Here is a 19,029-nt window from a genome sequence, read left to right on the forward strand (position 1 = left end):
CTTGCTATAGAACATTATTTATTATATGTAGAAATGATAAAAAAAAAAAAAAAAAAAAAAAAAATTTCAAACTAGAAAAATCCACATTGAGATAGACTATATTACACAAATTACACAAATCCCCCAAGTATGTGAATCTCCATTGTATCATGGACCTTGGATCTGTGGCCCAGAGTTGGTCAACTTCACCTTTGAAATTTCGGGTGCCACTTGCTCTGTACCCTCTGACTCCTTCACTTCCTCATAACCATGAGATATCTCACCAGTTACTGGAGTCAACTCATATTGGTCTAAAATATACAAAGAGAAATTTCGAATTGGCTATGGAATTCAAGGGTGACTCTGTCGTGGCGGAGGATTCGAGACATGGGGTATTCATGAAACAAGCCTTGTTGATGGTATGGAACTTCTCGAAGCCGGGGGATCGAAACATGCTCATTCAAATATCAGGGCGAGAAGGCTCTCCAGTCAGGCGAAACTCCCGTTGGTTGTGTTTTGGTGCACAACGATCAAATTGTGGGGTTTGGCATGAACGACACGAACAGATCTATGAATGTCGGTGACTGGCTGAAGGTCTCAGTGCGTAGAAATCGCTAACATTCTCTAGGGCACGAGACATGCTGAGTTTATAGCGATTGCAGAGATGCTCCAAAGCTACCCTAGGTCAGCACTGCAATCTACTGATCTTTACGTCACGGTTGAACCCTGTGTGATGTGTGCTTCTGCACTGAAGCAGTACCGCATCCGCAGTGTGTACTTTGGGTGCGCCAATGATCGATTTGGAGGCACCGGAGGTGTTCTTTCATTACACTCCGAGTCAGTGCATCCCAAGAAACACTCTTGATCGTGCAAGGCTAATCCGATATAGCCCCTCAATTGACCCACCATACCCCGTCTACGGTGGGCTGTTCGAGAAAGAAGCAATCATGTTGCTCCGTCGTTTCTACATACAGGAGAACGAAAAAGGTAAGGAGTTAGGACGCACGAACCTCAAGCGCGATTACCTGCTGATCATATGCCAGCTCCTAACCCTAGGCCGAAGAAGAATCGAGAGTTAAACACTAGATTTGAAGACGACAATGAAGAAGTGCCATCCACCTGGTAGGCTGCAAGACTCGGATTCGGGACGTCTCCAAACATTATTTCACTACGCGATACCTTTAGGGCTAGATTGCATCCGCTTTTGATACAAATGGGGAATCATTAGTTCCAAACGGCATCTCCATATAGATATAATAAGCGTCAAGGTTGACCAGAACGGGAATCTGTATTGTGAATATCAATTGCGCCCCCAAAAACACACACAAAATCGGATATGTGTACAAATCTGCAACACTGAACGGAAAGGCTGCCCATCATTCTTTTTTTCTTTCTAGCTGATGGTGTATGTTCATGAAGAGCCAGTGCGCTCTGCCTCCAATTCCCGCTCGGCCTGCTGGTAGTATTTGGCAGTGTCCACGCCATGCTGATGCAAAAACAATTAACATCACTCCCCTTGGCTCAAATTGAGTAGAATGGAAGACTTACTTGATCATGGTTGACAAAGTTGAACCATGGGACAACGTGGATGAAAAGTTCTGAGTACCGCGAGTTGCGGGCGGCTACGCCTTGTAGATAAGACGACATTTGGGATTTACCGTACAGAGGCTCGCCCTTCTTGACTTTGTCGACCATCTCACGAGTATCCATTTCGACCTCTCTAGCATTCTCAGTGAAGCCGTAAAAGCGCTCTGTGATAGTGTGAGTTGAGATGATACTCCCCAAAAATCGGGAGAGGGTTCAGGTGGGAGGGATATGGCTTACGGCAGGATCGCTGATAGAGGACATGAAGGCCACCAAGCAGACCAACAGCTGTAGCAAGTCGCATAACAGGAGCGAAGCCACCGCGGCCTACATGCGACGGGCTAGCTCTCTCCATGATCCAGAACGAGATGGGAGCAGCTGAGGCCATACCGCCAGCCACGGCCCAGTCGGAAGGCCGGGCATATCCGAACACTCGCTTCAAATGCCTGAAAAAGATGTGAGCTTGTGACAAAATCTTAGAATCCGGGGTAAAGCGTACGGGTCGGAATCGATCAACTGTGGGATATGTTAGCAAAAGACGTACGCGAACGAGCAATCCGGGACAGAAAAGTAGCAGCCCCGGTTCATATTAGATCAATCATACCGGGTAATCGGTGTTAGCCCGCTTAGAGGGCACAATGGCTGTTTTGGTATCGGTCGCCATGTTGGTTTGAAGTGTGGATGTGCAAGCATTCGAGGTTGAAGTTCTGGGAGTTGGAGGGAGAGACGGCGCTAACCTTATTGGGTCTAGCATAATTAAGGCGGACAAGAAGCCCGACAGCCAATAAGAGCGCAGATAACAGACTACTCGCGTCACGCGTCAAGGCCGCATCTGATTGATTGATATGGGATCCTAAGATAGCCACTGGAATATTCATACACGAAACTTGAATTGCTTCAATCTATAGGTGCCAACTTTCTTTCTTTCTTTCTTTCATTTTTGTCAACTCTTTAGTTATCTGATTCGCTCAAAATCCATCCCTCGATATAATTGCACCCACCAACAGTATCTGCGCGCGATCGGAACTATGGCGAACGCGAACGTTTCAGAGCGAGGAAGCTCACCGACAGCGGGTGATTTAAATGATCTTTTTGATTATGACATCGGCTTGGATGAGATTATTCCAGATAACAAAGCTCCAAATACCAACAACACCAAGGCCTCTGGGACAGGGGATTCTGCACTTGGTTTGGGTCTTGATGAAGAAGTCAAAGTCGCGAAGAAACGACAACCTGTGGCCAAACTAGATGAGGGCCGGTGAGTCTTACGTGCTACCTTGTTTCTTGATTGAAATCTCTTATTTCGTTTCGGGAGATTGCCTGGGGCTACAACAATGCTGATGAATCGGCCAGGTTACTGTCACAACCGGGCATACCTAAACTGCGACATACTGCCAGACAGAAGCTGAAATTCAAGGGGAAAGGACATGAGGTTCGTTCTCTTGTCTATCCAACATACCTACGCCAGAGCTAGCGCAACTGACTTAGGTTTGCTATAGTTCAAGGACGCTGCACGCTTGCTCAACTTTTACCAGCTATGGCTCGATGATCTATTTCCACGCGCAAAATTCGCAGACGGTCTGACAATGATTGAGAAACTGGGACACTCAAAACGCATTCAGGCCATGCGACGAGAATGGATAGACGAAGAGAAACCGAGACTTTTCGATAGCTCTGGACCTACGCGAGAAGAGCTCGAAAGCCGCGACCTCAAGAACCTTGCAGCTTCCAATCATAACTTAGCCGCGATTACCCAGGATCAGGAAGGGGCCGCCGACCAAGACCTGTTTATTCCAGACCCAAACGAGAGCGCACGGCCTACAATCAGCTACCCCGAGCCCGAGGACGATGATTTGGACGATCTTCTCAGAGAACAGGATGAGCCAATGACTGATTTCCCCCGGGACATGCATGCCTCATCTTCAAGGGTACCCGATGACGATAACAACGACTATGATGCTGAGTACGAAGCGATGAGGGAGCTTGGGATGTAGCTATGAAGGCATCTTATCTTACACCGTAAATTTTAATGACAGCGATGGAACATGTTCAAACTCGGGATAAGCCTGCTGACCCCTACTAGACCATACGTATGTATTCCGTTTAATCAAATCATCTAGGCCACAGGGCCTGTATGGCTCAGCTGAAGATTGAACAATCGTACACCGAATGAGTCTAAAACTGGTATTACCAAGCATCACGCATTGGATCACATTGGAGAAAAGGAATTAATTTCAAATAACATGCTAACTGAGCAGGATAACTGGAGATTGCGAAACAACTCTTCATGTACTGCTCTGGAAACGAGACAACACATAGAAGGTAGAAAAAAAGAAAGAGAGATTTGGTGTTACAATAAAGCATAGGTCAATTGGATATATTGACCTCACACGCTAGCAGGCTCTGTAAACACAGAGAACTGACCACCAGCACCCGCCCAGTTCAATTTCTTTCCACGAGTAGCAGTGTTGTCGATAACGGTAGCCACCTCGATGTCATCCTGGGTACCTTGTCCAGTTTGGTACGTAGCAGAGAAACCCCATGACCATGCACGGCCATCGGCATCGATAGCGAGAGAATGATCCGAGGCAGCCGCCACAACCTTGGCCTTGATGCCAGGAACGGGAGTAGGAGCGATTAGGATACGGGGGCGATCGCGCTCATCCTTGATAACGGCGTCATCGGAAAGTGTATCGATCTTCAAGCCGCTTTGGAAACCATCGAGACGGCCCCAAACCAAGCATTCACCATCGCCAGCAATGGCAATTGAGTGGTGGGAACCACCGCAGATTTGAGAAATATTCCTGTTAGAAAGTGATTCGACAAGGGTGGGATGCACGATAGCGGCCTCATCATCACCGGCACCCTCGCGGAGGGCCGTGGCACCGAAGCTATTCAATCCCCAGGCGTAGACATTGCCAGTGGTGTGAACGGCAAATGAATGGTACGAGCCACTGCCGATGTGGACAATGTTCTTGGGGAGACCGAACTCCCGAGGCTGAAGACCATTTAATCTGTTGCGCTCCACGATCCGGCGGCCGAGCTGATTCTGTTGTCCTGAGCCCCACGAGTAAACGCGACCTTGGTCGTTTAGGGCAAGAACGTGATTGGCTCCGCAAGTCAGGTGTTTGATTTTCTTCAGAGACGAGATCAACGTTGGGGTTGTTTGAACGTGAGAAGACGCGTCGAACCCGAGGATTCCATCGTTGCTCTAGAATCGTGGTTAGTCAAATAAATGCGATCTAAAGTAGTCGGATTATCTTACTCGGAAGGTGCCCCAGCCATAGACCAGACCGTCATCGGTCAGGGCAAAGCTTGCGCTGTCAGCGGCGGCGACTTCAACGAAGACAGTGCCTTCGGGGAAAGCGGTGGCAGGAATAGCAGTGGGAATAGACTCCCGGGGGTTCAATCCGCTGTCTTCATCGTCTGAATCGGAATCGCTATCGTTCTCAATGTCCTTGTATCCGCCATCCCATTCAGTTTCTCTTCCGAGCGCACCCTGGTCGTTCACGCCCCAGGAGAAGATCTTGTTGTCATGGGTTAGAGCTAGACAGTGCATGCCACCGACAGCAACCTGTACAACTCCGACCTCTTCGGCAGACAGAAGCTTATTCAAACGTGGGCGTTTCACATCGATCACATTCTTGGCTGTGCCCAAACCCAGCTCACCAGAGCTACCTTCACCACAGACAAATACATTCAGCTTGGTCGTCGGGGCCTCGTTGATGACAACCTTGGCTTTCAGCTTTGGCTGACGGGGTTGCGCGATACGAGATCTCTTAATTTCGCGAGGCTTCTCCTCATCCTCGTCGGCTTTCCGTTTCTTCGTAGCAGAGGTTGATTTGGTAGACTTTGCCAATTTAGTTGATTTCTCAGTTGACTTGGTCGATGCTGCAGCGGGCTTCTCGGTGACCTTCTTGGTGACCTTCTTGGTAGTCTTTGTGACTGGCTTTGCATCTGTCTTGGCAACAGACTTTGCTGGCTTTGTAGATTCCTTCATTGGCTTTTCGGTCTTCGTCACAGTAGTTTGTTTGGTGCTGCGTACTCGAGTACTTCTCTTCGCGTCTGTCGAAGCCTCGACAGACTTGGATGTGTTCTTCTTGGGAGGCATTTTTGCCTTAGACTGGGCTATTAGAAATAGCAAAGAATAAGAACAAAACAGGGGGGTTGGGGAATATTTGAAGCTGAGATTGAAAGAAAAAAAAGGGAAAAAGGTATGTTAGAAGGGTAGGTAGAAGGGTAAAAAAAAAAGAGGACGCCAAGCCAAAACATAAGCCAAAACAATAGCACATTCTCTCCCCAGCCACCTGGGCACCTTTCAATGGGCTGATTCATTTACTTCATTTACTATTCATTTACTATTCATATGTGACGCGTTTATGAACATTTATTACGCGTGAATAGGTTCTTTCTTTCTTTCTATTGTTACAATTGAATAATTAAATAATTTCTTATTCAATAGAAAGAAAGAAAAAAAAGAGGACGAACCAATCAATGACTTGTTTCTTCACGAATCTTTCCACACATAATCACATTTTGTCCCAATGGCATCCATTTAACATCTCGAGGATTTAGTGCTGCATTGGGGGTACCCTCCTGATCTTGCTTCGAGTCAGGACTGACATTCACTCCACCCCGTCCAAGGTAGGTGGGAGCAACCGTCACAATAATCGAGTCAATGAAACTGGTATACTCGGGATTCAACAATTCACTCAGGACCGTACCACCACCCTCAATCATGACACTTTTAATACCCTCCGATGCCAAGGCACGAAAGACGGCTTCCCAGCGTAATCGCCAGTGTTGATTGTATTCTACGATGCGAAGAAAATCCCCACCGTAGCCTTTCAGCATCACGAGTGTCTGGGGGTTGATTTGAGCCCCGGGAGATAACACAACCCATGGAGCTTTGCCTTTGCCTTCAACGGCAGTACGTAACATCCGGCATTCGGGATGAACAGGCCATCGGCCCATAGGATCAATGATCACTGGCCGTGGTTGCCACATTCTCCCCAGGCCTCCAAACCCACCGGCCCCTTCCAGACGACAGTTCAACCCTGGATTATCGGCAAGAACAGTTCCTACCCCAACAAGAATCGCGTCATGTCGGGAACGAAGATAATGAGTCATCAATTTGGCCTCCGGTCCGGACAATACCGTCTGCATTCCTGGTTGAAGAGAGATCTTGGAGTCCATGGACGATGCGTATGATAATGTGACATGTGGGAACTCTCGGCGCTCTGAGTGATTGGGAAGATAAGGATGTAAGAAGTCTAGCGAAAATTGAGGGAATGATAGTGTGTCCGGGGGCAAAGCGGACAAGGTCGAGGGTGGTTTGGTTTGGGAGGACACCTCGTTGACCCCATCGGTGCTTTGGGTTTTAACAATACCATGACCCTTTTGGTATTCGTAGCCCTCGTGTGCAACCAGATTCACTTCCGGATTTTGTATACGCCACTTGGCGGAGATGTTGCGCACATCCGTCACCGTGAAGAATCGCCCCCAGCCTCCGAAAGCTTATCTGGTTCTTCTTGAAATTTGGTATAGATCGAAGAAGGAAGATATCCCTTCACCGATTCTTTGCGCGCGTACTCCATTAATCCCGAGTTCCGCTTCACCCGGTCGATGTAGTCGAGGTCATGTGAGTGGATGCTGCAACTTCCCGGCGTTCTCGCGATAGTGACGGTTGAATATGCCCCTTCAAACCGGACAACCTTGATTTGAAAGTTACAGATGCCTCCCTCTCGGACTCGCTTTTTGCGAGGGCGTTTGCCCTCTGGCAAGGGCCGAGTTTCAGATGTGCGGTGCGTGGGACGTCGTAAACGGCACATGTAATAGTCGGTGGTGCAATGGCCCTCTTTGCTCGCATTTGATCTTTGTTTGACCCATACATTATCAATAAAAGGCCAATATGTTTCAAACTCTTCGAGACTGATTTCGATCGGGTCCTTGCACTCGAATAGGACCTTGCGTATGCGCGCTAGGTTCGGTGGGTTGTTGAAAAGGCTGGGGGTAGCCTTGGCATCTTGAATCGTTGACGCGCTACTGTGAGCGTCTCCGAAGGTCGCACTGCGCTGTGTTGACCCGTCCTCGTCACTGTGTAATGCTTGTTTGTCAAGGGCACCAGATAGATTGATTGGGGTTGTGGTTTCGGGCAGGTCTTCGTCCGTCACATCTCGTGTATCGCAGGCCCGTTCAATCTCAGGGTCTGTTCCCAAAACGTATTTCGCCTGCACAGAAACTCCATTGTGCGGGGATCCCCCTCACTGCCAGAAGCCTCCAAGCTCAAGACGGATGCGTTGGAGGCATGGTCCATCCTGGGGAAGCGTGGCAGAATACAGGATCTCCGTATTCCCAGCTATGGCGATGAAATAGCCATTTCACTAGAGAGTTAGCCCCAGATAGACACAGATATATACAGAGGTATATACAAAGCAAAGTGACGGAGAAGGAGCCTCGAGCCTCGGGAAGAACTTAGTGGGGCGGAAGCATGAAGGCCCGGGCATAGGTCCACAGTTATATGCATCCCCTAAGGATATACGGAGTAGGGTTATATCAAAATATCACATATCCAACAAAGTAATAGTATTACCAGGGGAACATAAACAACACATTGTACTAGATCCGGCCTTAGAAACTAGTAGAAATTCTATAAAAAAAAAAAAGACCAATCATTCATTGCATTCTCGATTGTATTCGAGGCAATTAAGCACAAAAAAAAAGTATCTCAATATCCCATAATCTCAAATCAGATCTAATATGCCCCGATATCCGCTCCAGCACGAGCTAGAGTCTCATAGACCCTTGGTGGCAATTTGTACTTGACCATTCCCGAGAACACCATGAGATCCTTGGCCATGACAAGCAAAGTATCCGCCAATCCCTGGCGCACTTCACTGTCGTACATCCCAAAGGTACGCTTTTGGCGTTCATAGCCAATACATGTGATGCTCCACATGATAACAGGCCCGACGTTGCGTGAAATGATGGGTGGCAATGACGAGAAAGCCTGGGCTGTGCTTCGAATGTATGACACGGAGCCCTGTGCTTGCAAGGGGAGAATGTTCAAAGCGTTGATAGCCTGTTACCTTCATTAGTACTTCAATCATTAAACAAAACCACGGGTGGGAGACACTTACATCAAGAGCTGGCGCCCATCTGCCGGCTTCAACTTGGGTCTTTGCTTCCATCATACGCAGGAGCAAGCCACAAGCATCACGGTTGACCTGTCGGATTTGTCCATAATACATTATGTCCGAATCGTAAAGACTGATCATGTTCTTGGCCAAGACGCCTGGATCATCCACGGCAGTCAAACTGAGGCTGCTTCCGGCCTCCGCTGCCTCTGGCTGACTATCTTGATTTTGGTCGATCCTTGGACGCAGGGGTTGCAGTTTCGGCATGGCGCCGCCTAGCTCAACCGCGATCGCATCTGACAATGCACGGTTTATGATGTCAATGACACGGTCATAGTTCTCTGCCAAGTGGTACAGAAGCACGGCATCCGTGATCAAACCCTTATCATCCGCCACGGCAGCAGCTTGAACCGTAATAGTCTTCAAGAATTCTTGCTGGTCGACCAATTTGATCAAATCGAGACGTTGCTCAATGGCTCCCTTGAGGCGAGTACCGTCCGCCCGAATATCGCCAAGCAATTTGGCAAAGTCCCTGGTCTCTAGAATGAACTCTCGCAAGGCCTCGTGACAGACGGATGCTTGGGACTTGCCCAGGGCACCTGGAAGGTCTGCGTTGAGACAGATTAATGTGAAGTAATCGATGGCAGCTTCAACGAATCCAGTGCGGAATTCTCGGGTGTATTGGGTCAAGAGATATCCGAAATTGATCTGGGGATATTGCTTGACTGTAAAGGAGACTGCGTAAAGCGTGAACATATAAGGTTAGCAAGATCATAATGTTACGGCAGAGAGTAAGCTTACGAATCTCTTCACCGGAGGTGTAAAAGTCGGACACGCGCAAGAGGCCATAATAGGACAGGGCAATGGCGAAATGAACAGCAGTGACTGGGGCATAGGTGCCGAGATAATGCACGGCCTGCTCAAACATGCCACCCAGTATCTGCAGTAGGAAGTAAGTTCCATAGCCACCGGGTCCCTCGTTGCCCTTGGTGAAGACTCTTTGGCCAATCTCCTGGATGTCAGTCTGAATGTCCTCTAGACCGAAGACATCACCTGCAACCTCCTCGGCGCGGTCGTCTTCCCTTGCAAGGCTGAATTGGAGCCACATCCAGTCCTCGACGGTCTGCTTCACGCCATCCAAACGACGACGTGAGAGATCACAGCGGCCAATGATCTTGTAGCAGGCCATTCGGTACGGATCGACTGTATTTTCAGGTGCATTCCGTGAGCGTTGCTGAAATTCGCCATTGATCTTTTGCTGCAAGTCCCGGGGCAGTCTCCTGCTCTGCGCGTAGGTGGTCATGTAGGTCACAAATTTGTGATCTAGCGATCGGAACCCGCTGTCCCGGCTCACGTATTCAGCTGCCTCAGTCACGAAACCACATCGAAGAAGGTAAAAGATGAGAATCCAGCAGTAGTCTTGGTTCACCATTTGGAGCTCGGTGCCATCAGGTGCCAGATCCTTCCTCGCGGCTTGAAGACGGATGTAGGCGCGAATCTTGTTGATCACAGTTGGAATTCCTCCCAATTGTGCTTCCCGGGGGTTTTTGGCAATGGCGGTTTCAACTTCGTCGAAGAATGTGCTTTCAAGGAAACCCCTGGAGCCTTCAAGGATCTGCTTCTTGAGTTCGATTGCTTTGAGGGATTTGGACGATTCTTCGAGGTAATCTTCGGCATACTGTCGCTCCTTCACCGCTCCAGGCTCCGATGGGTTCATGATGTTCGGCTTCTCGTGGACAATTCTTATCAAGGCTTGGTACGCATTGAAGAGTTGCCGAGGTACCTGAGAAATGATTAGCTGCACGAACATCCATGATGTGGGAGGGTTTCAAACTTACATCACCGCCGGCCTGTACTTCAACGTATGAAAACTCATCGAGCACGGGGTAGCATTTCCCTTGAAGCCTGGCGAGGTTCAACTGTTGAACTTTCTCGGCGTAGTGGCCCATCTTCTCCCGTTGGAACCTGAGATCAGGCGAGTGGGCCGCGTTTCCTTCATTTCGCTCTGCTGGGTCTTCAAATATTTGACGGCTTGCTAAACCGGCTCCAGGTGTGCCAATTACCGACTTCTCGAGACCGGAACGCCCGAATACGCTTCTGCGGGATGCAGTTGAGGGACCGTTGGCTGGGGCAGCTCCGGTTTGCTTAGACTGTCTTGCTGACCGTCCAAAGGCACCCCTAGTGGTAGATTTCAGTCCCCCAGCGCCAATGGCATCTTTCTGGGATAGCCCGAAGTGGTGGAATATTTTCTGGCGTTGGTCTTCCCAGTCCATGTCCACCTTCTCCTCGAGAAAAGCATCGAAGTCCCGCTGAGCTCTGGTGAGACCCTCTGCAATCATGACCTGTCTGCCACGTTGTTGGATATTCCGCAAAAATCTTTGGTTGTCAGGGTCGAAGTGGTCGAGTTCCCTCGCCGGGGCCGCTAGAGATGCCTGGGGGTCCATGGACTTGAGATCGCGCAATGCTTGTCCCGGGGATATGCCGGAAGCCGCAAGAAGATAATGACTATTGATAAAATCGCAAGGTTAAGCAAGGCTAAAAACAAAACAACCGCGACAAGGTGGTAGAAATGAAACTCACGCTTTGCTGTTCTTGCCGTTTGGTGTATCCTTTTGTCCTGCGGAGCCTAGCTCTCGCGCCTTCCTTCGAATGTCATCTAGACCTAACTGGAGACTAGGCACATCTTCGAAGTTGTTGTTTTGAATAACCGATGACAATGGTCGCTTTTTTCCACGCTCTAATAGGCTGTTGAAAAACGCAGGCTGTGTTGACTGACTTGCAGGTTGTCCCTGGGCCTGGAGGTTGCCAGATTGTTGGGTCTGGCCCAAGGTCGAAGTTTGAGCAGGCTGTTGCTGGGCCTGGGATTGACCTCCGAACAGAGACGATGTTTGCGCGCCTTGTGCGCCCTGTGCACCCTGTGCACCTGTAGTAGAGAAATTTGCAAAAGGGCTCGCTGTCGAATTGTTTGCGCCAAAGAGGCTGTTCGACTGTGGGGTTGTCGAGGCTCCAAGACCACCCCCTCCGAAGAGAGAACCGGTGTTGGAAGCCATGGAGGGCTGGTGGGTTCAAAGGCTTTGAAGAAAAGAGAAGGAAGGGGTGTAAAGTAAGATTGCAGCGAAACTGTTATTCCAATTAGTTCACTTGGAGCTGGTGATTAAGCAACCAAATGCTGATCAAAGGGCAAGAAAACTGGATTGCGCACACCAAGCGAGAGCTCTGTAACGGCAAAGAATGCCCACGACAAGTAATAGAGTTTTTCTCAGGCTTCGGTTATAAAAGAACGGAGCTTCAGCAGAGCTCTGCCTTTATATGGATAAAGAAACAGCCCGATAATTAAGAGTCAATAAATGTCAATGGACAATTGAAGAGGCTGTTTGGGAAGCTCTAAACAATTCAACCCGGTATTCCGGATCATCTATTGACCGATTGACCGGAATCCTATTGTTCCTTTATCTTTATTTCCATTTCCATTGAACTAAAATGAACCTTTCATTCCGTCCTTCAATCAATAATAGCGTTCAATAGATTGATTCGCAAATATGCCCGTGTTTCAATCCAAAACCTTCCGTCGGGCAGCTACAGAATCATCGTCCCTCGGTGAACGGCTCGGTGCGTTCTACCGGGCGCGACTTGCTCGCCACCCTTTCATTCTCTTCGGACTTCCCTTTATGACCGTTATTGTAGCTGGGTCATTTGCCCTGACACCTGCTGCTGCCTTGCGATATGAGCGGTATGACCGTAAAGTCAAGCAGCTCAGTCAAGATGAAGCATTTGACCTCGGACTCAAGGGTCCTGACGGGGAAGAGGGAATTAAACGCAACCCACGGCGGAGGATCATAGGCGACGAAAAGGAGGAATACTACGTATGTGTTGTTTAATGGATCGTGATTTTCTTGCCTGACGTTCGGACTGAATGCTGATCATTGTGCCCACTTACAGAGACTCATGGCCAAAGATCTCGACCAATGGGAGCAGAAGCGAGTAGAGCGATTCAAAGGTGAACCGGATGGAAGACTGTAACACTTTGAATTCAAATACCCCAGTGCTCTGGTATCCTCAAAACGACGAAAACACGTTTTCCTTATGACCTCAGCTCGCGTATGAGCTCATTGCTAGGGGTACATTACCGTTCATTGCTATGCGAAGATGGAGGAGAGAATTGGCAGGAGGGAGGGGGGGGGGGGGGAGACATCCACTCAATTACCTGGCTGGCCTTCGCATACAACATATGCTATGCACCAATATCCCTATTTAGGTAGCCATTGGAATTGGTCTCGCTCACTTTCTCAGCCTCTCGAAAGTTGTATACAATATGCAATGTATACTTCCGCTTGCCAGATCCTATATGCTGGAAGATTAACTGTGAAATTGGGAAAAGATATCCATGGATATTTCTGCCCCTGTCAAGTCTGTCGTCTCATATTTTTTTCCGCATGTCATATTGACGTGAGACCTGCATGAGTGGAACCACTCTTATGGTTGTCTACGGTTGGGTCTCTTGGAAACTCCTGAGATCGTGACTGACCAGGAAGTGGGATGAGGTCACTGTTAATATCGATCAGGCTAAAGATAAAATCAATATCAATCCAATTCGGAATACATCGATGTATATATTTGGTTATATGTTGGTTAGATTGGTATATTCATCTGGATAGATCGTCCAATGCTGACTCAGCCATCTATAGCCCCAGGGCCCAGCCGGCTGAAGACTACCGTGCCAAGTTGGTTTCTCTTGTGGTTGACAAGTACGGAGTACTTTATATTGTATAGTATTTTATGTATACATACCTCTATTATTTTCTGAGAATATACTATAGATCTAGATATATTTTATATATACATATACATATAAATATACATATATATATATAATAAATAAATAAGTAAATAAGTAAGTAAATAAGTAAATAAAATACTACTACGTCAGAAGTTGAAGTGAACCCGTGATCCCCCACACAACAACGTCATACCCTTTTCTTCTCGAAGCCCCCAAATTTCTTCTTCACCCCATTTTCCCTTAACTCAGGGCTCCCAGGGTTAATTCCAGATTATTAATCATGCAATAACACGTCCTCTCTCTGATATCAGACCTGTTCATCCACTATTTGCCATTTTTCATTCCATTGGCCAGTTCTCCTCTTTGGCTGGGCCCTGGTCTATTCGCTTCTTGTTGCCCCTCTTTGTCTCTCGCTACGTCAGTTGCGTATATCTCGAGGTCACTTCCATCTGAAGCTTTGCTTACGTTTCCATTCGATACTCTTATCCGAGACACATCGGCTTCACCTTTGTGTATTGGATGCTATTTATGACCAGCGATTCTGCCACCGTCCTAGGTCTTCAAAGACCCTGATATCTGGTCCGTGAGAGCTGAGGAGCACTTGTCAGTCTGATCCCCGAGAAGCTGCTTTTAATTGTCTGATACGCAACGGCTGGTGTCATTGCCAGGGAAGATTTGAGCTGACCGCGTTTCGACAGACCAAGAACTGGAGTCGTGAAACCAACCTGCCTGCCATGACAGGCCCAGGACGCTCACCCTCCTCGCCTTGGGTACAAAGTGCTCAAGGCGGGCATCATGATGGTGGTGTCACACAGTCCTTCCAGCCTACCATGTCCCCATCAGCCACGGGCATGATGTCGAGTGCGGGTTTTACAGACAGATCAAGCCCCAATTATTTTGGCATGGCTGTGCAAAGCCCCAATCAACAGACTTCCAACCCAGGGCTGTCTATGCAAAAGAATTGGGGCACATTACCCCTTCCACAACCTGTGCCGAGTCCAATATTACCCGTGTTTTCCCAAGAATCAGTATCGGCGGGATTGAAGAATCTATTGAAGACCGAGTCTGAAACCAGTCGCTTACGCCGAGAATCAGCATTACATGGATCTTCCTCCCCCAGATGACTTCATGGTCAAAATCTTCACCTTCATATCCGGGAAATTTTTCATTTGCACAACCCAGCGAACTGAGGCTTCCGGCTGGCAAGAACTTAGCGCCCACTCCACAAGGTATGACGACTCTGGGATTTCTTTTCTTTTCTTCTCTTTCTGTCTTTCGTCCTGTAACTCCTGATCTGTTCCATTGTCTATATTCTACAAATTATATGAGGTGCTGACATTGCTTCTTCAGAGGCCACTTCCGCTTCATTTCCCTGGGTATCAGCCGAACGCTGCGCCGAACTTCTTGAATCATCTCAGTCAAATACCATGCTATTTGATGTTCGCCCATTTGCTCATTTCAGACAGGCCAATATCAAAGGATCACTCAATTTATGCATCCCCACCACCCTACTCAAGCGTCGATCATTTGATACTCAGAAATTAGAGGGTACTTTCACGGACGACGCCGACAAACAGAATTTCGCTCGTTGGAGAAAGTGTGACGTGATCATTGTGTACGATTCTGCCGCCGCAGATTTGAAGGATGCTGCACCCCTTCTGAACCTGCTCAATAAATTCCAAGCCGAAGACTGGAAGGGAGATGGGTTGATCTTACAAAACGGGTTTCGAGGGTTCTCGGGTCGGTTTCCACATTTGGTTCAGCAGCCACAAACGCGAACGACTGGACCATCCTCTAAACGTCCCTCTCCCATGAGAATCAATCTGCAATCTGTTGCTCCTGTCGTGGGTGGTTGCGCCCTACCAGAATCATCATCTGCCGTCAATCCGTTCTTTGGGAACATTCGACAGAACATGGATCTCCTCGGAGGCGTGGGACAAATTCCTCTGAAACAGCCCAATCAATTGACCGAAGCGAAGCGACAACAACTCCCTTCCTGGTTGCGGAGCGCTGCCGATACCAAGGACCAAGGAAAGATTGTCTCGAGCAAGTTCCTGGCTTTGGAGAAAACAGAACTGGAACGCATGAAACAGGCTTTAACATACGAGGGACCTTCAGCTGACACCAATGGTTCTCCCAAGAAATATCGCGTTGCGGGGATAGAAAAAGGCACGAAGAATCGTTACAATGATATTTACCCATTCGATCATTCCCGTGTCCGACTTGAGGGAATTCCATCTGGGGCCTGTGATTATGTGAATGCAAATCATATTTCCGCTGAACTTACCAATCGGAAATACATTGCCACTCAGGCTCCCGTTCCTGATACCTTTAATGTGAGTAGTTAGCCCCTTGGAATGCTTGTTATTATGTTACTCACAACACGTAGGACTTTTGGCGAGTGGTGTGGGAGCAAGACGTTCGACTTCTCGTTTCTCTCACTGCAGAGGTTGAACGAGGACAGGTGAAATGCCACCGATACTGGGAGTCTGGAAAATATGGACCATTCGAGGTAAAGGCCTATTCGGAAAAGCACATCTATATCGAATCCGAGGCCGGACCTACCGATCCCACGGTTGGCAGTCCCAAGGCATCGACCGAACGACCTGATGGCACAAACGAAAACCCAGTCATCACCGTGCGAAACTTCAGTATCTGCCATACGTCATTCCCCTTCGAGCCGCTTCGGGATATCACCCAGCTCCAATATCCTTACTGGCCCGATTTCGGGACAACCTCACAGCCTACTCATCTTCTCCATCTGATTGAACAATGTAACAAGGTCATTCGTGCCACCAGCAACCCTAGCTTTAGTAGCCAGCAAGCAGAACCGAAGGGCCAGCGACCAGTACTAGTGCATTGCAGTGCGGGCTGCGGGCGTACCGGGACCTTCTGCACTGTCGATAGTGTCTTGGACATGTTGAAACGGCAACGCGCGCAGGCTGCCAGTGGTGGAGGTCTGTATCAAAACCCCAGCGGATCTTCCGAGTGGATGGGGGATTTCAATCTTGATCTAATTGCGAAGACGGTGGAGGATTTCCGGAGACAAAGACCGAGCATGGTACAGAACCTGAGTCAATATGCACTCTGCTATGAAAGCGTGCTTGAATGGCTCGCTTCTGAGATGAGCTAGAACATGTCCTTGGACTACTCTCTTCTCTTTTTCCCGCCTTCTTTTTCTCTTGCTATGATGACGACCCTGGGATACCCCTTTCTGGCTTTGCATTATTCTCAGGGCCATGGTTTTCTTTTGATCTATGTACAATGTCATACAGCTAGTGGTTCTGCATTTTTTGGGTGTTTCGGTTTGCTTTGGGGATACGGAAAAATAGAGACAGCTAATTTGCTCGGGTCTTATTGTGTAGTCTTGCATGAGACAATGGTAGCGTCCTGGTCTGATGATATCCAAGAAATCACTCTATTTTAGTTTTAATCCACTGCTTTGGAGAAGGCTCATAACCGCAGAGGGGTCTTCGCTATTCAGCAGCCAACCTCATGACTTTCACCACACTCGAGCAATAGGATGCCGGTCAAGGTCCAGATATTCCAAGCTCCTCGTCGGATTTGTTACATACTATTGACATGTCCCCGGCTTTTGACAGGCTGTTTGCATTTTCCACTATAACCGATGTTTAGGAACATCACTCCACGATCAGTAATCGCGACCAGCTCGTCTTCCTTTTCAGTGAAATGCAATTGAGAGCAAACGGCCTCTAACTGGAGGATGACTGGTCGCAACTCGATGGCACCCGTAGAGGATTCCCACGATAATGGGTAAAATCCGGTTCCATTGTCTTCTATCAGTTCTGACGGATTCAGTGCCCATACATAGAGCGTTTTCCAGTTAGCGACAGCAACACGAGTTCCACGACGCGAAGTTGCCACCGGAGATCCATGCGAAGTTGTCACTTCTCGGAATCCCCCAAGTTGTGCCATGATCTGCCAGTTGTCGAAACGCCTTCCGCGGTCGAGATTCAAAACATGGGTACACCGCGGACCAGTATATGATTCAGACTTCAGGAGACATGCCACAGTCCATTTTTCCACGCGATGGGTGGCAATTCCGAAGGCGAGGTACTGCCAATGACACTGTTCTCCCTGGTTTATATCGCCGAGCTCATGGGTACCGAAAAATGGTATTCCAATTGAGAATTGAAGCGAAAGGGAGGGCGAAAACTGCACAGTGCATGCATTCTTATTAACATGCGGCTTTGGCTCGCCTGGGCGGCCAGGAAGGCGATCAAGTCTCTGAAAGGCACCATAGATGTTTTGAGCTCGGTAGTGATAGAGCAACTGAAAGTCTCGATCATTGAATGCTAACCTCGTCGCAGGGCCTATTCTCTGAGAAGAACGGACATCTGGGTCTTGATCGTTGGAGCTGGTCAAGACGTAAGCTTCGTAAGCGGCACCTAGAGATGTTAGAAACCAGCTCCAATACGACAGAATGACGAAACGAACGGATAATGTTGCAGGGGTTGTGTCCCTTGCTTTCTTCCATAACGCCTTCGTTCAAATCATCTTCATCCTCGTCGTCTTCAACTTCGTCGTCCTCGCCGTCCTCGTCGTCGTAGAGCCAGGTATAAAGAACGACCTCATGATCAAAGGGGTCGAGCGTGTTTCGCCATGATATTGCAAATTTGCCGTTGGCAACGGACAAAGCCAGTGGCCTATAATCTCGGGATTCGGGAAAGTCATACATTCGAATGATGTTTGCCCGGGGATTCAACTGATGGTGGGCCAGGTGAATACTCCCGTTGAGGCGAGACTCCAGGGCGTGTTTGACAAATGGATGGTCTGTATCCAGCTCTTGATCTAAAAATGGTTTGAATCGGTGCAACACGTAGACCCCGCGGTTTCCATCAAAGGCAGTCTGGATGATCTCGACCTCCCCAATATTCTCTCCCGGGGATTTCAATTGGACTTCAGTTCGATCTCCATCTCTCATGTCAATCAGGCGGACAGTACTGTGGCCTTTGAAGACGAGCAGTGCTCGAATGCCATCTTCCGATGCCTCAATTGTCGATGCATGGTAGTCAATCACTCCGTCTTGATACTCATAGGTGGGATTGGCGTAATGCTCTGCGCCATCTAATTGTTCGTAAGACCGTCTCATTAACTCGCCAAACAGATGCCTAGTATGATTGGCATCAATTGTATCGTTCCAACCAGGAGTATTATGTAGCTGATGAATGATGACTTCTCGGCTGTTGGAGGCGATCTCATACAGCCTACGGCTTGAAAAGGCTGCCTGGAAGTAGGCTGATGTGTCGCAGTTCCGAAGAACCAGCTGTATCAGCTCTGTGGGAAGTTGAAGTAACATCTTTGACGTGGTAATTTGTGCCGGATCTAATATTGAGGGGGCTTAGCATAGATTTATAGAACTTTGTGAGGGCCAGGTGCACAGACTTTTTGCTGCCTCGTGGGTCTAGGTAGCAGCGCTGGATTTTTGTGATGGACCAGGCAGAAAGAGAGGAAGTGGTTAAGTTGGGGAAAAGATGAACTAAACACACACACACACACACACACACATATATATATATATGTATTGTTTTA

General features: G+C 48.4%; 9 protein-coding genes across 9 annotated transcripts; 4 read left to right on the forward strand and 5 right to left on the reverse strand.

Moving 5' to 3' along the window:
* Window positions 1-323: 323 nt before the first annotated feature.
* N7487_006324 (nucleoside deaminase) lies at window positions 324-1,105 on the forward strand (the record flags this gene model as incomplete). Its single annotated transcript, XM_056874071.1, has 5 exons — window positions 324-398; window positions 451-555; window positions 608-816; window positions 869-966; window positions 1,023-1,105. 5 exons carry the CDS (start codon window positions 324-326, stop codon window positions 1,103-1,105), a joined length of 570 nt encoding a protein of 189 aa, XP_056731791.1.
* Window positions 1,106-1,188: 83 nt separating this feature from the next.
* N7487_006325 (putative NADH-ubiquinone oxidoreductase 21 kDa subunit) lies at window positions 1,189-2,245 on the reverse strand. The gene is made up of 5 exons (XM_056874072.1): window positions 2,168-2,245; window positions 2,063-2,079; window positions 1,804-2,009; window positions 1,528-1,730; window positions 1,189-1,465 (listed from the first exon to the last, which is right to left on the reverse strand). Exons 1-5 carry the CDS (start codon window positions 2,225-2,227, stop codon window positions 1,391-1,393), a joined length of 561 nt encoding a protein of 186 aa, XP_056731792.1. The 5' UTR covers window positions 2,228-2,245; the 3' UTR covers window positions 1,189-1,390.
* A 291-nt stretch (window positions 2,246-2,536) lies between these two features.
* Window positions 2,537-3,557, forward strand: N7487_006326 (Chromosome segregation in meiosis protein 3; the record flags this gene model as incomplete). The annotated part of the gene is made up of 3 exons (XM_056874073.1): window positions 2,537-2,821; window positions 2,917-2,995; window positions 3,063-3,557. Exons 1-3 carry the CDS (start codon window positions 2,592-2,594, stop codon window positions 3,555-3,557), a joined length of 804 nt encoding a protein of 267 aa, XP_056731793.1. The 5' UTR covers window positions 2,537-2,591.
* Window positions 3,558-3,949: 392 nt separating this feature from the next.
* Window positions 3,950-5,674, reverse strand: N7487_006327 (RCC1 domain-containing protein; the record flags this gene model as incomplete). The annotated part of the gene is made up of 2 exons (XM_056874074.1): window positions 3,950-4,774; window positions 4,829-5,674. The coding sequence occupies 2 exons, from the start codon at window positions 5,672-5,674 to the stop codon at window positions 3,950-3,952; spliced, it is 1,671 nt and encodes a 556-aa protein (XP_056731794.1).
* A 380-nt stretch (window positions 5,675-6,054) lies between these two features.
* On the reverse strand, window positions 6,055-7,879 carry N7487_006328 (RibD family protein; the record flags this gene model as incomplete). Its single annotated transcript, XM_056874075.1, has 3 exons — window positions 6,055-7,020; window positions 7,137-7,771; window positions 7,831-7,879. The coding sequence occupies 3 exons, from the start codon at window positions 7,877-7,879 to the stop codon at window positions 6,055-6,057; spliced, it is 1,650 nt and encodes a 549-aa protein (XP_056731795.1).
* A 438-nt stretch (window positions 7,880-8,317) lies between these two features.
* On the reverse strand, window positions 8,318-11,749 carry nic96 (linker nucleoporin NIC96; the record flags this gene model as incomplete). Its single annotated transcript, XM_056874076.1, has 5 exons — window positions 8,318-8,644; window positions 8,703-9,436; window positions 9,501-10,482; window positions 10,538-11,204; window positions 11,280-11,749. The coding sequence occupies 5 exons, from the start codon at window positions 11,747-11,749 to the stop codon at window positions 8,318-8,320; spliced, it is 3,180 nt and encodes a 1,059-aa protein (XP_056731796.1).
* Window positions 11,750-12,238: 489 nt separating this feature from the next.
* On the forward strand, window positions 12,239-12,719 carry N7487_006330 (cytochrome c oxidase assembly protein COX16; the record flags this gene model as incomplete). Its single annotated transcript, XM_056874077.1, has 2 exons — window positions 12,239-12,562; window positions 12,639-12,719. 2 exons carry the CDS (start codon window positions 12,239-12,241, stop codon window positions 12,717-12,719), a joined length of 405 nt encoding a protein of 134 aa, XP_056731797.1.
* A 2,184-nt stretch (window positions 12,720-14,903) lies between these two features.
* Window positions 14,904-16,609, forward strand: ptpA (uncharacterized protein; the record flags this gene model as incomplete). Its single annotated transcript, XM_056874078.1, has 2 exons — window positions 14,904-15,812; window positions 15,866-16,609. The coding sequence occupies 2 exons, from the start codon at window positions 14,904-14,906 to the stop codon at window positions 16,607-16,609; spliced, it is 1,653 nt and encodes a 550-aa protein (XP_056731798.1).
* A 434-nt stretch (window positions 16,610-17,043) lies between these two features.
* Window positions 17,044-18,796, reverse strand: N7487_006332 (F-box domain protein; the record flags this gene model as incomplete). The annotated part of the gene is made up of 2 exons (XM_056874079.1): window positions 17,044-17,885; window positions 17,935-18,796. The coding sequence occupies 2 exons, from the start codon at window positions 18,794-18,796 to the stop codon at window positions 17,044-17,046; spliced, it is 1,704 nt and encodes a 567-aa protein (XP_056731799.1).
* Window positions 18,797-19,029: the final 233 nt, after the last annotated feature.

Source organism: Penicillium crustosum (assembly GCF_028827405.1).
Source record: "Penicillium crustosum strain IBT 35664 chromosome Unknown utg000002l_segment0_segment0, whole genome shotgun sequence".
In the NCBI taxonomy this organism is placed as follows: Eukaryota; Fungi; Ascomycota; class Eurotiomycetes; order Eurotiales; family Aspergillaceae; genus Penicillium; species Penicillium crustosum.